The sequence below is a fragment of the Ochotona curzoniae genome, unplaced genomic scaffold (assembly GCF_017591425.1).
Source record: "Ochotona curzoniae isolate NIBS_2020 unplaced genomic scaffold, NIBS_Ocur_1.0 contig_517, whole genome shotgun sequence".
Lineage (NCBI taxonomy): Eukaryota > Metazoa > Chordata > Mammalia > Lagomorpha > Ochotonidae > Ochotona > Ochotona curzoniae.
The window spans coordinates 6,034,914-6,051,944 of NW_024466454.1; the positions used below are offsets into that span (position 1 = coordinate 6,034,914).

The 17,031-nt window shown below is 52.9% G+C and overlaps 1 protein-coding gene across 11 annotated transcripts in view; it reads right to left on the bottom strand.

The window, feature by feature from the left end:
- Positions 1–330: 330 nt before the first annotated feature.
- AMPD3 (adenosine monophosphate deaminase 3) overlaps positions 331–17,031 on the bottom strand; it is a 43,717-nt gene continuing 27,016 nt past the window's right edge. For 9 of the 11 annotated variants that reach the window (XM_040989128.1, XM_040989129.1, XM_040989124.1 and 6 more), the window contains 10 exons: positions 16,178–16,307; positions 11,486–11,680; positions 10,463–10,594; positions 9,881–10,044; positions 9,242–9,368; positions 6,993–7,156; positions 5,887–6,007; positions 4,752–4,925; positions 3,109–3,219; positions 1,126–2,956 (listed from right to left, as the gene is read on the bottom strand). In XM_040989128.1, the coding sequence (XP_040845062.1) occupies positions 2,780–2,956; positions 3,109–3,219; positions 4,752–4,925; positions 5,887–6,007; positions 6,993–7,156; positions 9,242–9,368; positions 9,881–10,044; positions 10,463–10,594; positions 11,486–11,680; positions 16,178–16,307 (1,495 nt within the window). In that variant the 3' untranslated portion in view covers positions 1,126–2,779. Of the gene's footprint in view, positions 1,061–1,125; positions 2,957–3,108; positions 3,220–4,751; positions 4,926–5,886; positions 6,008–6,992; positions 7,157–9,241; positions 9,369–9,880; positions 10,045–10,462; positions 10,595–11,485; positions 11,681–16,177; positions 16,308–17,031 lie in introns of those variants that run through there. The other 2 variants (XM_040989125.1, XM_040989135.1) reach the window with 2 other exon arrangements.

The window sequence follows — 17,031 nt, forward strand, 5'->3', positions numbered from 1 at the left end:
ATGGGACAGTAAAAAATAATAAAATACTCAACCCCTGAGGTAGTTTGATTTCTGCCTTGCAAAATCATTTCCAAGATACATAAAAGTGATTAGAGAGGCATCTTATAGCTGAGGGAGACATTTATGAGACAAAGTTTTACAGTTTCTAACTGCATTGACTGATGCATGTCAGCCTCACAGGCATTCTGCTGTCACACTAGAAGCTTCCCCAGAAGATGTTCCTCCTACAGCTGTTTACCATCTCAGTCTTCCTGTAAGTTACAAATAAATCATTCTTTGGAGTTGGAAGGTGCACAGATTTCCAAGGAACTATTTGTGTTGTTCATGTTCTTTTATTGGAGTCAGAACAACCCTAGTTCAGGTAGAGATTACTTGGTTAAATTGCCAACCTTCCCTATGACCACACCCAGAAAAAGAGGAACAAGCTTTCAGCAGCTCAGCCCTCAGAACCACCTGAAGAGAGGAGGCATGTGCTCTCAACCCTGCTTGATCCAAGGGAGAGTGGAGGTCCCACACAGACCTTGAGAACTACCAACACTGAGGCTAGAGTTGTTCTTCACGCAACAGAAAGCAGTGGCATCCACCATTTCAAAAATAGAATGTAAAGCAACAGATGAACTTGAGCTCTTTAGAATAACTAAAAGGTGCCATGAACTCAAACACCAAGCCTTTCAAAAAGTAGACCAGTATATAGCTGCCTTTGATTCAATTTGCCAAAATTTTTATCCATATTCCTATGATCATCAAGTAAGGAGGAATCTGCCTCCTGAAAGGCCAGTTCAGTACAGTGGTGGCAAACAGGTGCACAGGGCTATAGAAGGAGGTGCCTGTAGAGCTTGTAGTGCAGGTGAAAATGCAACATGTTGGCTAAATGGAATAAAACAACATCCACAGAGCAGGAAATGAACATGTGTGGCTTTGCAAATGAACAGATTAGAAATTAGAGAAATATAAGTTTACCTCCAAAGCCTCATGTGCTGCAGTTGGAAAAGTTGCCTAGTGCCAATCATCCATGTCCAAATCAGGGAAATGACAACAGCTACTGGTGGCTTGTGATGCCCTGTTATAGAGCAAAACGTCTGAACATCTGCTTTGACTATTAACTTGAATAGGTTTACATTATTGAGCCACAGTCCTAATAGACTTTATTTAATAATTTAAAAAAATCATTACAGATAAAATGACGATGAAAAACTGTACAATACTTGCTATGTTGGGCCAAATGTTTACAAATGGGGGGGTCTTTCAAAGACAATGAAGAACAATGAGTCCATAAGAACAGTGGGCTGCATTCAGTTTCCTGATTTGCTGTAAGATATCATGTACTTGGCCTTGTTAAAAAAAAAATGCATTGACAATTCCATAAGCTAAATTGACCAGGGGAGGAGACAGGCATCAATGTCATAGGGCGACACAACCTAAAGGCAAATAACCATGTTCATGAGCAAAAGTAGGGCACTTCTAAGTTGATGTCTCAAATGACTTCCTGTAGTTTGAGTTTGCCTGTGGAAATAGACACAAAGTCCTCGAGTGGCTCAAGCACTAGGAGCACTTATCTTTAGCAAGTTGCCCCAAAAGAAATTCATTGTTAGTTGGCATTCATTTATTCAGCACCTACTACATACTAGGCACTAGTAACAAAGAATACATTGATAAAGCTCAAATTCAGACTGGTCTGAAGAAATACCCTTTATCTGGCCCCTGAGACCACTATTATCTCAAGAAGTCTTCATGATTAGGTAAGGGAGACGTTGCTTTAAAAAAAAAAAATGTAACAAGGTTACAGTGATTTCAAATTTTTTAAAAAAAAAATATCAACACTTGTGAAGCCTAGTGAAGTAGGAGGGAGACTGGATTAGGAAATCTAGTTCTCATCACGTATTCACTGTGTTACCTTAAGCAAATTTCACTTCTCTGGCCCTAACTCCTCCTCTGTATAACATGAACTAGGCTACAGTTGTAGAATATTAGAGGCAAAAGATTCAGGGTTCATCTAGTCTCTCGGACCCTTCAAAGTCCCCAGTTCAAATGAAAATATTCTACAGCGGCCCCATTATAAAGCCAGTAAAAGCAGTCACTTCCTTTCCTCCCAATCCTGAGGTGGCCCATGAGGGGACCCCAGAACACCCTCTGGAAACCACTCAGCCAGGCCAACCTGCCTCTTCAGGAGGAAGTGGGTGCCCAGAATGGGAATGACCGCTTCAGTGCATTCCTTTGGCTTCCGAGCTGGGACCAAGGGTGGAAGCATGTGTAAAAGCAATTTAGGAAATTTAAAAAAAAAGATTTTTAAGGAGGGAATCTTCTATTTTCATTCTCTCCAAGTAGTCCCTTTATGAAAGGGAGCTTTGAAACTGCTTTTAAGGCAGCCAGCCAGAGGCTGAAAGGAACAATTTCCAGTTAGCCTGCAGGGCCTGAAGGGGAGCATGTGGCAGCAAACCGCACAGATCTCATGTCCCTTGGCATCAGACTGTGGAAAAGCCTGGCCCCAATCATTCAAGCCCCAGTGGTTTCAAGAGAAATATTTCGAAAATCAGCAACAAGTATAGACAAGTGCCCAGCTCATGGACTGTCTGAGAAGCTGCCATCTCTTAGCCAGAAATAGAATCAGAAATAGGTGGGTTAGCTCTTAAAAACAGGGCAGCCAGAATCATATGCTGGACATCTCTCTAGAGACCTCCTCCTCAAGGAGGCAAGCCCTTGTTCATGTCTTGACCATTGTTTGGACACAGCAAACCTGAAACAGAACCCAGCATTAGGTTGCACGCCGAGGGGGCGGGCCTCATTTGGCAAAGGCCGTGATCTCCTCTGACTTCATGGCATCGGACAGGAAGCTGAGCTCATTGCACAAGGTCTCGTAGCGGAACGCCATCCGGATCTGAGCCACGTTTGTCTTCCGAATGTCATTGCCCTCAGGGCCTTCTTTGTAATAGTTTTGTCCCAGGAACTTCTGCTTTTCCTGGGGACCAAGAGAAAGCCATGTGAAAACACACTTTAGGTGGCATTGTTGTCTATGTCTCCCTTCTTAACCACCTCCTCTTTCCCAAGAACCCAGAAGGCACCGGTGTGGGAAGGGCAGGCTGGGTGGGGTGGGCCCCATCAGCCCCTTACCTGATGTGAGAGGCCGCTCTGCAGCACACTGTTGCGGGCGATCTCACACAGGTCACATGTGCTCAGCTTCCACACCTGAGCTGCAATGGCATATTCTTCCATCAGGGCTTCCTAAACCCCTCCCCCAAAGTACACAGATTAGACAGGGGAACAACAGGACCAACACTGCACACATGGCCACAGCCACATGTAGCCAACCTGGCACTTTTTTTTGCCCCCTTAATCATCTGACTGCAACATGCCTTCAGTCCAGATTCCTAAGACCTCTTCTGGTATGAGATCGTAAGCAGAAAACACACAAACACCGCAGAAGGCAGGTTCTTTCCCTGAGAGCCGGTCACAACCACAGCCACGGCCCCAAGGCCAGTTCTGGCGGCCACGGGGCTGCCAGGCTTTGAGGACTCCTCTAGCCACAAGGCTCTTCTTGATCTCTGCTCCCCACTTCTGCTTTGTCCTTAACACCCCACGTTCTGCAGACTGTCAGAAAGCAAAAGTCAAGAGAGGCCGTGTACTAGGAGACGGGACACAGAAGCAGTAAGAGCGAGTGCCCTCCAAAGGCTGGAAGCTCGGCCTGCAGCTCTGCTGGACTAGCTCTGAGACAAGCTAAGGGCCACTTAGCACCAGCCGGCCCTGGCCTCTCCTCCCATGCCTGTGTCATCTCAGTCTCTCAGAGCCGTGATTCTCAAAGTGGGCTCCCCAGGGGGACCGAGGCTCTCTGGTCCTTTTGAGGTCCTCTATCTGCCAACTCAGTATCTTTGTGAGGCAAGATTGTTTTCACATACTTTGATAGAAACAACCAAATTGAATGCAGAAGCAGATAGCAGAGTCCAGCTGTCTCCTATTAAGAATGATAGTGAAGAGGTTACAGAAATGCAAACACCATGCTCAGTATTTCAATGTTGTTTTGGAAAACCGTTCTTTTCCATAAAAGCTGCTATGTAGGTAACACCTAATGTTTACTGCACTGTTATCTTTTTTTTAAATGAGTTACTAAACACTTTGAAAGTCCACCTTTGTTTTCTAACCAAGTATCCATAGATGGAACTCTAGGGGCTTCCATTCTCAAAGGGGCAGAGGCCAGAAGGTTGGAGAAGCACTGTTCTGGAAGACTAGTCTACTTTGGCTAACCAGGGCGCTGGACCTGCCCACACCCCATCAGAGTGGACGAGGACTGTTCTCCATGTACTCCTCGAACGCCTCAGTCCTTCCCTGCCTCTCTTCACTTTCCCCAAAGCACAGCAATGACACAGCTAGCCCTTGTTAAAAGGTAGCTACTACATCGCATGCATGTTACAGGCGCATCCTCCATTAGACTCTTTTGTGCAAGGTCTCAATTGCACAGTAAGATAACAGTAGAAACAATTTTCCCCATGATGCAATACTCAGTCTGGAGAGGCCAAACCACTCAAGGTCACAGAATAGGAAATGTCAAAGACAGAACTGAGACATACTAAGCAATGGGATTGTGCCTTGAAGCCTTGAAGCATCCCAGGACCCCAAAGAGAAGGCTTCTGCATCAGACAGAACTACAGTGTAGTTCCTCTTGTGCCCCACTGGGTCACCAACCCCACCTCACAGCGCAGGATGGAGCCATGGATGCGAGTGAGTGGAGCTGGAGGGCTGGCCAGTCCTAGGGTGCTCACCTTCGTGTAGTGGAACTGCATGGGGTCATCCGTGGACAGCGACACGTGCAGTCCCTTGTGCAGGAACTCCCTCAGGGGGTTCTTGGAGTACTCGAGGAATAGACTGTTGTTGCTGAGCGGGGACATGGCGATGGGGATCTGGGCCAGGTAGTAGAGATACTGCAGCACCGGGCTCTGCAGGGGAACCACAGGTTAGGGTGCGGGAAGAAGTGGGGACGGGGAGAGGTGGCAGCAGTTCCCAGCAGACACCACGGGTGCTCACAGAAGTCTGTAGTCAAACCCGAGCTCCCTCCCCAAGTCCTATTCTTCTCATTCCCACTTCAGACATGTAGCCCTTCCCGGCCACTGTCCTCCTGTCCACACCCACTTGGCACCACCTGGGATACCCACAGCTTTGGGCAAGAAGGGTTGCTGACCCCAACTCCCAACACCCTCATCTCCCCTTCTCCAGGCCCTGGCTCCCATTAGACCAGGAGATGGCACTTAAGCTGTTCTTTTTTGTCATCTGGCCCATAAACCTGCCAGGTCCTGGGATATGGGAAGGGGCAGACCTTGCCAGGCGAGCCTGGTCTTCTGATGTGACACCTGCTCCCAAACCCCATAGAAGCACTGATGCTAGCCAGACCATGCCAAGAGGAAGTGACCCAAAAGGCAGAGAACACAACACAGGGAGTTCGTGTCAGCCCTGTTTTCACAGCAAGGTGGATGGACACAGTGCATCCAATTAATGGGGACTGGCCAAGGCCATTTCGGACCAAGTGACAGGTGCTCATCTGACTGTGACAAGGAGACGCAGGTGTGCACTGTCAGCAGGATGCAAAGTTCCGTGTTCATTGACGTCATTATGAGCATAAGTACACTAGAGCCACATTCTGCCTAAAAGATGGCAAATGGGAAGCACGCTAACGGCATTTCCAGTTTCACCATCAGCAATAGGGCTTTATATCTCCATGTGTTGGAAAATCTACCTTGCAAAGTGTTTGATGATCTTGTTTTCTGTAATCTTAAAACCATGATGACCCTAGCCCAGGAAAGAGCGGTCTTGCCTGGGACCTCACAGGCGACAGGCAGGAGCGCCAGGGAACCCTGGGCTGAGCAGTATGTCCAGGCTCGGCTCCTGGAGTGGCCTGCTTACCTTTTTGAGGAGCAGCCCATGGGAGATGTTGTCAGCAGTGAGGAAGGCAGACACCAGGTGGGTGATCGAGCCGGCCTCCCCACAGTGGGGCCGGAAGAGGAACGTGCTGAGGCCTCGCTCCCTGTGGGGAAAGGTGGCCCCGGGTCACGAAGGCAGCTGCTACACCCACAGCTCAGGGTCAAGGTCAGCACCCTGGACACTGTTCTTTCAAACCCAGTGCCCCTCAGGCCCAAAAGGCAACACACCTACAGGTGGAAATGGGACTGGAGAGGCTAGAAGGTTCAATTGTGTCACAGGCCCATCTCTCCCCAACCCTTCCCCAGTCTCTGGTCCCACATTCAAGGCTTCCACAAATACCACTAAAGGCCACGCGAAGCCACAGACTCTGACCTGGTTTATAAACATGGGCAAACCAAGATCCAGAGACTGGTGTGTGTGTGTGTGTGTGTGTCTGCAGCCATATGTGGCAATGCCAGAAGCCAAAGCCTGTCTCTGAGAGCTCAGCCCAAGACAGCCGACTTCCTTGAACCACAGCCCCAGTGAAAAGCTCCATCTTCACAAGCCTGCCCAGGATCCTGCTGGGGATGATTCAGGGACCTGCTGCCAGGGGCATCCAACTCCTGCCCTTGTGGGCCTCATTTCCACATGTTTACTAGCATGAGAGGAGTGCCTTGCATGGAAGACCATGTATGACAGCATATGTGGCTTTAACATCTCATGCTCTCTGTTGTATGCCCAGTGCCCATAGTGCTTCAGGCGAGATCACCTGCTTGAAGCACAAACGCCTGAGTGGGCACTGTTGGTGTGCTAGGATATGAACAGGTGCATGAGTGGGCGTTTCCTGTTTCCTCTTCCCCTGGGGAACCACAGCTACACCTGGAACCATGCAATAGTGTCTTGGTGCATACGTGAACTTGTGAACAACATGTGTCTGCATGGTGGTGGCATGCTTGTGTGAGAGGAGGTATTCCACGGACCCTAGCCTTGTGAACATGGTCTGGGGGTATCTGTGTGTTTTGCAACACATGGACAGGTGTGTTGGTCCATGTGCACACAGACATCTGGATCACATGCAGGCGTGTGCATGCCTGAGTCCTTGGACCCACCTGCGCAGGTTGTTGAGCACCATGATGTTGGCGTACATGTAATACAGGTAGTAGCTGTAGGGCGGGTTCTGCTCACTGGTCCAGATGTCTGGGCTAGGGCTCTTGTCTGAGAACATGTGGTCACTGTGCTTGGACTCATCATCCACGCTGTCAAATCCCGTCACCTGGGTGGGGGGTTAGAGTGATTCTGAGCATCAAGCCAGAGGAAAAGCCAGGCCCAGCACTGAGCCGCCAAGTGTCTGGGAAGTCAGACCTCGCAGGTGCTCCCACTTCAGCTGGGATGCAGAATGGGTACAAGGACAGGTCCATCCCTTCCAGGGCTTCCCAGGAATGCAGGAGGCCAGGTCAGTGAGTGCCAAGCCCTCCCCCATGACAGCAGAGGAAATAGACTGGGACAGAGGGAGGCAGCCCCAGCCTCCCTAGTCTGTTCTTCTGCAGCCATTAGTGACAGGGCCACCCTATGGTGGGGCTGGGAGTATCACATATTTCCAGTCCTGCAGGGCTTGGGTCAGCAGCAGAGAAACCCCACAAGCCATGGCTCACATGCAGGCAACACGGGCTTGGGACATCACCCAAGAGAGGCTTCAGACTCCCGGCCTAGCCAGGCTCTGGGTCTGGCCTCCCTGAGGCTATAGGCGGACACAACCCTAGCGCACAAAAATGTATGGCAGTAAGGCACCTGCAGGAGCCCTGTGAGTAGACCGAGAACCTAGCAAGGCTGAACCAGCTCCCAGAGGCCACACTGCCACCAGTCTCCAATGCAGGATGCACCTGAACCTGCTCTGGGGGCACTGAAGGAACCGTGGCCCCTCCACTGGGACCCAGACTGGAGACATGGGGCTGGGCTCCCTGGGATCAAGGCCCAACCAAGACGGCTCCTGCTCTGAGAACACAGCTCTCAGGCAGCCTCTTGGAGTGGTCTGCTAAGGGATTCCCTCTCACACAGCCACAGGAGAGCTTCAAGAAGGATCTCCCCACAAGCCGGGGGCTACTGGGCTGAACCCCAAGCCCTAGCCATGTCTGCCAGCCCTGCTACTTCAAGGGAGAGCTAAGCAGTATGAAGGGCTTAGCCAGAGCCTCCTACTGATGGGCCTGGGGGTCAGGGAAAGCCTTGAAATGCATTCTGGGCGTGCTCAGCCCATATCACCTGGACAAGTGGGTTGGCATGGGGACAATGCCAGACCCCTTCCTGAGCTCCAGCCACCTAGCCAGGCCTCACACTGGCCTCTCAAACACAAACCATGTCCAGACTCCAACTCTTCCTCCTCCGTCTGCACACTGAACCTCTTCCTGTATTACCCTGGCCTCTGGCAGGCACCTCTCAGTGTACCCGGGTCCTGTGGCACTTACACAGCCCACCTCTGCCCAGGGTCACTTATCTGACTTTGAGGCCACACCACACAGCAGGGGTCCAGGGCAAGCCCTCTGGAGTCAGGCGACTGGCCAGGCTTCCAGGCACACAGCCATCCTAGCTTTCAGATCGCTCTGTTCTAACCTCAGTGTGTGCTAGCTGGAGCTGGCAGCTGCCCACGGCTGCCAGGAAGGTTACACGAGAGGTCCCATGGGCAGGGAGCACTCCATAAGGTCTGATATATAGCAAGCCCCGTTGACCCCAGGTTCTGTGGCAAGTACTCTGTTCCCTGCCATCCCTCCCCTACCCCTGCCCCAACTCTCCACTCGTCCCCTCCCATACCATCAGCTGTACTCTGTTCCAGACCATATCCCACACAATGGCCACAATGCTGTGTGTCTAAATTGGAGATTCAGCCCGTGCCCTTCTACCTGTCCAAACGCCCTACACACAGACTCAGCCACCGCCTGTACCACCTCCTTCCTGGGTAGCAGGTGTTACCTCTGCAGGGGTCCGACCTTGCTGTTGTTCCACTGCTGCCCCCTGTCATTCCAGGTCTCCAAAGGGATGGAGCCCTCCTTCCCCCTCAACTGCCTGCTTCCTCTCCCCTTCTCCTGTGACTCACCATGGAGGAGGAAAAATACCCCTGGGGCTTCCCACACTCCTGCAGGGTGGTAAGACCTAACCTGGGACAGCAATTGCCCCTGGGAGTTGGAATGGAGCGGGGAGTGTGCCCTCCGTGGAGGCACCATGATTCTAGAAACGTAGTGTCTGTGAATGGCAAGCCCAGGTCCAGCCAGAGGGGACAGGACTTAAGGGGGAAGCCAGATAAGCAGCAAGGAAGAAGCAGGAGCAAAGCCAAGACTGTGTGGGGTGAGTGCTCCGTGGCCCCACTTACATATTTGAGGAAGAGGTGCAGCTCTCGGTGATCTTGGGGGTTGATCGTGGCCTTGAAGAGAGGCAGGAAGATGTTCTCCAGCATCTTCCCAAAATTTGGCAGCAGTTTCTTCGACCTAAATATGTCACTGGTGGCAGCGACAGACACACTTACAAGGTAGAGCCGACAGCCCTGCAGCCCATGGAAGTCAACCTCCCTGGGCAGAAACCATCTCCAGTGTCATGGTGATCAGGGCCTTCCCCCCAGCTCCCAGCTGCGTCTAGGTAACAGTTAGTGACCTTGCCAGCTGCCCACACATGTGACAGTGCTGGCCTTTGAGGAATGAGGCAGTAGGACCCAGGGTCCCTAAAATGAGTCCCCATGCACTCGGCTGAGATCCCTCCCCTTCAACAATGGCCTTAGAGAGAGAAGGGTATCTTGGAACAGGGCCTGTGTCCAAGGCCACCACCAGATCCCCTCTCCTACCACAGCTCACCCCAAAGACAACATTCCTCAACCCTCAAGGAGAAAGTGGTAGGGGAGGAGGTAGCTCCTCCAGGGCTTGTCCTCGGGACATGTTCACTCTCCCCCAGCTGTGGCCTCAGCATCCTGCTCATGGTGTCCCAGGGGGTGGGCATGCCCAGGAGGGGCCTCACGTACTAGATACGAGGCACCTGGATGATCCAGCGCATGTTGGGCGAGTAGACCTTGTGTTGGATGAACCAGCGGGCCAGGTTGGGCCACTCCTCAGGACTGCGGCCATAGATGGAGAGTCGTGGCTCCGAGTACTGGTACTTGCTCTCCTCCAGCTCCCGGGCCACCTCCTAGCTCCAACAAGAGCGTGGGTTAGTCTGAGAGCATCCCAGCTGCAGGGGATGCTAGCTCCGAGTCACTGGCTGGGTCCTATGGCCCCATAGCCACCAGCTGCCAGCTGGGAGGGCTGCTGTTTCAAGTTACCAGAGCTGCATGCTGCCTGCTGAACACTTGCTGCATCCCAGCAAGAGTGCTGCAAGCCTGGGCCCGGCAGCAAACACATCTTGACATGGAGCTAACCCGCTCTCAGCCAAGTCTAAGCTAGAACAGAGAGCCAGGGCAGTGAGCCAGGACAAACGCCCTCCCTTCCTGGTCCCTACAGCCAGCAGGCACATGCAGGCTCTCCCTCTGCATGGGAGGTGAAGGGGCAAGGGGGTCGCACAGAGCCTCCAGCCTCTGTGGGCAGGCAGAGGCTGGGAGCTCACTCACCTTGACCATCCGAGCAAAGTACTCTCCTCCCAAGTAGTTTTCCGTTTTCAAATACAGGTCACGCAGCTCGCTGGCCCCCACGGGGTTGTATTTGGAGTTGAACTTGTCAAAGCGGTGGAATGTCTGCCGGCCCTGGAGGAGAGAGCCACCAGCCAGGTCATCACACTTGTCAGCTGGATCTTGGGTAGGTCTGAGAAGGAGTACTAAGGGCCGTGCAACTGAAGCCACCATGACAGGAAGCATGGCCAGCAGAGGGCGCTAAACTATTGAAAGATTTCAATTGAAAGATTATTTATTTATTTGAAAGACAGAAAAAGCAAACGTGCCCCCATTTGTTGATTCACTCCACAAATGGCTGCCATGATCAGGATTAGGCCAGACCAAAGCTAGGAGTCAGGAATGTGTATGAGAAGTTGGACAGACAGGACCTGAATCTGCACTCCTTATGGGATGCTGGCATTACAAGCAGCAGCTTCATGTGCTGCTCCACAACCCCAGCCCAGACTGAACACCTTTGCACTGTACGGAGATGCCAGTCACCTGCTGAGGAACACCTGGGCTTTGCTTTGGTTTTGGGGAACAATGCTGCTGTAGATGCGGGTGTATAATCATGTGCTTCAGCCCTAACTCTTAGAGGAGCAGAATTGCCAGATCAGATGATCATTCTGAGGAGGCATCATAGTATTTTTCACAGCCATTGCACCACCAGGGGTGCTTGAATAACTTTACAAAGGCAACAGCTCGCATGGCTGCCACCATTTCATAGGGAAGGAAATAAAAGCTCAAGTGGGCTGCTTCAGGGTACACAACTCCAAGGGGCATAAGCAGGATTAGAACTTGGGCCCATCTGACCCTGTGTCACATGCCTGGTTGCATGGCCACCCCCAGACCTCTTCTATGAAGCCAAATTCCCTCGACGGCTAGCCAGCCTCTCTCCAAGCAGAGGCAGGGTGGCCTCCCAGGGGCCTGAGTCCCCAACCCCAGCTGCTTTCCAAGGCAGGCCCTGGGCAGTGGCTCACTCACTGCGTGCACGTCCAGTGAGTCCACGGTGAGGTCGTAGGGGTCCATGTGCAGACTGTCAAACACCTGCCGCAGGGTGATCTTGCGGCCTCGCTTCTCAGCCACGGTCCTGTCGGGCTCCGTCTGGTATGTGTGCTTGATGAAGCGCAGCAGGTGCTTCTGGTTCATGCAGGCTGCCGCATGGATGTGCGTGTCCACCTGGAACCCAGCACCACCAGCCCATGAGCAGCTGGGCTTCCACTGGCACGGCAGCAGGTGTCTGAGCCCTGGGGGAGCTCAGGGCCTCTGCACCTGGACCTTCTGGGCCATGTCATTCCCACCAACACTGGGAGCCTTCCCCATTCCTCCTTCGGACCTTGGAATCCATCTTCTTCCCTTCAAGTCTTACGACCTAATCGACCTCCTTACAGCAAAGCCCGGGGCCTGGGATGGAGGCTTATCTCAGGTGCTGACTCTCACCTTGCCACTGCTCCAGGCACGGCACACAGGGACCCAAACAAGGCACCCAGCTGTGCCACACTGTGGCCCTGCCCCTGTGTGCCAACTCAGCCTGGGATACCTTCCCTTACCCCTCAGCCTCCTCTATTTCCTTTGCTCCTCTTCTCTCTGCACCAATGCCCCCCAGCACCAATGCCATCCTTCCCTTGGCCAGATGTAACCATGGCTGCTGTTCTCCTGCTGGACTCCAGCCCCTTTCTGCAAATGCCTCCAATTAGCACAAACAGGGACTGCATCTGGTACACCTGAATCTACCCCATGGACTGGTACAACATTAGTGGATGAATGAATGTTACAGGTGTGGCAGGTGCCCATGGTTCCAATGATACACACAACCTCTTATCACCACTCCCAAGACCTCCACCAAATAAATGCCCCCACAAAGCCCCACTCTGTTTATCAACCTCTGGGTCCTTCCCCACAGGGAACTTCCAAAGCAGACCATCAAGCAGAGGAGAAGGAAGAGGGCAGCCAGCTCTGCCTCCCCCAGATCCCAAGCAGCAACTCTAAGCCCACACACAGACCTGGGCTGCAGGAGCCTGGCACCCGAGGTCTTAGAGCCAATCCTAAACTGCAGAGATTGGCAGGGCATTGGGATTGCCCACACTTCGTGAGAAGGTAGAGCTTTGCAGAAGGTTCCAGAAACACATCTGTAGGATCTCACACTTGCTCTTAGCCAAAAGGCCGAGAAGCGATACATCTGTAGGATCTCAAGAGGCCTCGCCAACATCTGTATCACATTGTGTGCCTGTGACACCACACTACATCCTCCCACCTGGCCTCCCTGGTCAGCTCGCCTCCACCAGCACTCTCTCCCCAAAGGTGACCTGACCCATGCCCTTCTGTACACCAGCACCTCCTAGACAGATCCATCCGCCCAGAGCTCCAGAACTGCATGTGAACCAGCTTCCCAGCTTCCTGCACCCCAGGAAATGCTGCTCTGCACCCAGTTGTCCACGCTAAAACACTAAGCATCATCTTATCTAAAACACATCCTCGACCTTCGCTTCTCCCCTCTCGCCCACTAATCAGTCTGCTCAATTCCCAACAGACCTCAACCCCACAAGCTTCTCCCATTGCCACCAGTCCCAGTGTGCATCTTCCTCTGGAATTCACAGAGACTACAATACCTCTTGTTCCACCTCAATCCATCCTCCCACAGATCAGAACCAGAACGGATTGTTCTAAATGCCATTTGATTCTCTCACTCAACACTCTGCCCTCATCTTAGGATGAGGGTCCTGTGACTGTCACGTGGTTGCTAAACCTCATTCCCACTTTCCCTTTCTCACTGTGCCCCACTCACATGGCAGACATCGACCTTAAAGAAATAAGAACCCTGGCTAAGCTGTGGGATGGCCTGGTTTATAGGGTTTAGGGGACTCATGAAACCCCTGTCATGAGCCCACGAGGCTTGTAGGGGTAGTCCCCCAGGGAGGGAGACAGCACCTTCATAGGTCAGGGTGCTACCAGCTCTCCCTCTGCGTGCGAGCCAGGCCTGAAGCAGGGACATGGCTGACCCAGGCCAGGGAATGCTGTCCACAGCTGGTCAAGTATCTGCAAGGCGTGCCAAGCCGACACTTGATCCACTGGGCCTCTATGAGCACTCTACCAGCCAGCCCGGGTCATTAGCCACAGCACTCACTCATCAAGGTCCTTCCTAGCCATCTATCCTGCCACTGTCACAGCAAACACGGGCATTAGAACAGAGAGGCAACCCACAACACCAGAGACTAAACAAAACCCACAACCAGCCGAGCGCCAGGGCTTTGTGGGTGGGACATGCCCCAAGTCTGTTAGTTCAGCTGGCCACCGCCTGGCTGGGCTGCCTCAGCGTGACTCAGCACATTATGGACTTGCTGGCTGTGCTCTCCGGCAGAGCGGTGACACACCACAGGGGGCTCAGCCTGTCCTTGCCCCTTGTGAGTCACAGGATAAAGAAAGAACTCAGCTGGGCTGTCCAGGAAGCACCTAATCCAAACGGCAGAATCTCCAAGGCCAAGGTTTTGGGGGGGGGGGCGGTCTCCAGCCGTTGTTTTTTGTTCTAAGACTGTTTACTTCTGGGGGAGGGCCCCAGATTCCAGTGCATGTCCCGCTTTCACCCAAAATCCAGAGCTCAACAAGGACAAACAGGGCAGGGCCAATCCCTGGCATCTAAGCCAAACCCAGAGCAGGCCTTAATAATCAATGTCAGCACAGCCTTCACTAAACTTCGGGAGCTGCCTTGTGTTAGATTTCTCCATCAGTCATCACATCTGTTGCCTGTGATGTGACTTCAACCAGGAGTAGACAGTGCTTCCTTCTTCTATCCAGTCCCCAAGCTGCAAACACACTGAGTCCTCCCATCAGCTCTGAACAGAAAGCAAGAGTCTCAGCTCCAGTGGGCTGGACCTTACACTGTCATAATCCTTCACCTGCCATCACCCTGTCACGGCACCTACCCACAGAGCACAGCCTGGCTGATCCTGCAACGTGATAGCCACATGGGATCCAGGAGGCTACCCTCACAGCCCATTCTGGAGTTTTGAAAGCCATAGGATTTTGAGGGTCAGGTAACTACCAGTACCCAGGCAACAGGCCTCCCTCTTACCCAGAGTAGTAGGTATAGGCCTGATCCATGGCAAATCTAGGCACACGTTTCCGGGCCAAGCCAGGGCATCAGTATGTCATGCACAGCCCAGCCATTAAGGCCATCTCCATGCTGAGATCAAGGCAAACCCCTGGACTGACTCAGGACACCGCCATGGACTAGCCCTGACTGGTGACCATAGCTCTGATCTGTAGCTGCAGCTCTTGCCCATGTGGTTGCCAGGGAGCAGTGGGCAACCCAGGAACACACAACTGCAGGCAGCACCGAGCCAAGTGGGGAGTGTCCAGGGATGACCCCTGGGCATGTGCTGACCACAGAGGCACTTTGGGCAGGGCGGTGAGACGACCAAGGCACTAAAGGCTCACAAAGGACCAGATGCTGCTGGGAGCTGAAAAGTCCCCAGCAGGTGGCATCCACAACCTTTCACACACCTGGGTCCATCACACACCTCTAAGAGCTCAGAGCCAAATTCCCAACTCTGATGGCTCCTGATCCCATCCAGCAGGGTCTATGTTGAGAACCCTGCCATGTAACAGAGGTGGTCTTGGGGTTTCCCAAAGGGGACCCTGAATTTGCATTGCTGATTGTTCCAGCCAGGGGTTCTGAGGGACTGAGCTGAGCTTTCCCGGAGCTGCCACATCCTCCCCTCCTTATCAGAGCTGGTACACTGGGAGAGATAGCCCAGGTTTGTCCAGCTCCTTGCAAAGTTAGGCCTCATGTCTACCCTTCTACCATCTCCCAGCTCACTCCCAGGGCTTGGTCCACCCTCCTACCTTCTCTGAGGAGCCCATGAACCCCTGTACCATCTAGAATCTCACCCTCTTTCCTCCCTGCCCAACCCCCATCACTTTTCTCTGCCCCAACATTACAGTCCTAGCCACACTGCTCCACTTGCCACTCTATCAACACAGAACCCTACCTGCCTCGTCCCATCCCACGTCTCCCTGTCTTCTCGCATTTGCATACACTGATCTTCCTCCTCAACCCTGCCCACCATCTGGTTAACTCTCTCTCACCCTTTGCAGGAGCTCAACATGGACAGCTGCCGCATCAGAGCACTGTGCACTGAGGCAGGGAGCATCTTGCAGCCAGGCAATGCCCCATGCTTAGCAGTGACTCTTTTCCTTCCTGCAGGCTCTTAGCAGGAAGTACACAGGAACACTAGGGGCTACCCTCACCCCAGTCTCAGTCATGTGACTGAGGATGCCAGAAACCCCTGCCAACCTGCTCAGGGAAAGCCAGGATGGAGGGGATTAGTGAACTGAGCACAGGGGATGCTTTTCGCTAAATGCACCTGACCCTGAAGGCTCTCTCTGTATCAAATCACCTACTCTGGAAATAACCCAGGCTCAACACTATGAGCATTGTACAGGTTGGGCCCTATCTTTCATCCTGCACACCCAGTGTCTACCACACAGACAGGGATTATACCCAGAGCAGGGAGTCTTGTCCAAGGCATGCCTGCCACCAGTCTACATCCTGGTCCTCTGGCCAGGGAAGGCCACCCTCAGCCAGTAGTTCTAATCATCTCATGGTGGACTGGGTCCAGGGCAGCCCACAGAGCTGGGGAGACAGGCAGTATATCTGGCCACTGGCTGCTAACCCACCTTTCTCACATTATAGAAGTCTCGGTGGGGATTACTCTTCAACTCTTTGAATTCAGACATTTCATTTAACATCTCATGAAGGCTGAACTTGGATTCCAGGAAGTTCAGTCGCCGGTGGCAGTAGGTTTTCCTGCAGGTTGGAGAGGGGGAAGAGACCACAATTGAGCATAAGTGATGCCATACTCTCCAGCATGAGCAGGGGCGGGCCTCAGGTGCGAGGGTCAGCACCCCTAGGAGGGAGTAGAAAGCAGTCTCCAGCTGCCACAGACCGAGTGGCACCATCACCCGCACCCACGTGCTCTGTAAGCAAATGGGAATCTAGTGTGGGCAGCAAGAGCTGCCGCAGGACCTCACCCAGGCTCCTGGGCTTCTGACCTTGTGGGTGTAGGCCGGCAACCTTGAACCTCCACTTCCTGTGTGAACACACTGGTGGAGTAACGCCCCAGGGTGAAGGGAGGACTGGACACTGAGCAGGGCAGTGCTCCACAAAGCCACAGCATCCCTCCTCCTAGCTCCATGGACACCCTTAGTTACCTAAAGAGGGACTGGCCTTCCTGTAAGTGGAAGATGCAGTCAAGCTACAAGGCATGCCCTACCCACCTCAGGCTGTAGAGGCTCCAACCACACCTGACCATGCCCTCAATCCAGGACCCCGGCACCTCCCAACAGGAAGGGGGCTGGGCAGGCAGCTGCCTGCTACCAGCACAGAAACCTCCACGAGGACAGATGTGCCTGAGATGCTCCAACTCAGAGAAACCTGTGTATAGAGGAGTTTACTCCCAACTGTGGCTACCTCTAGCACCCATGTACCCGGGAGCCTGGCATGGGATGAGCTCTATAGCCACTCAGACCCT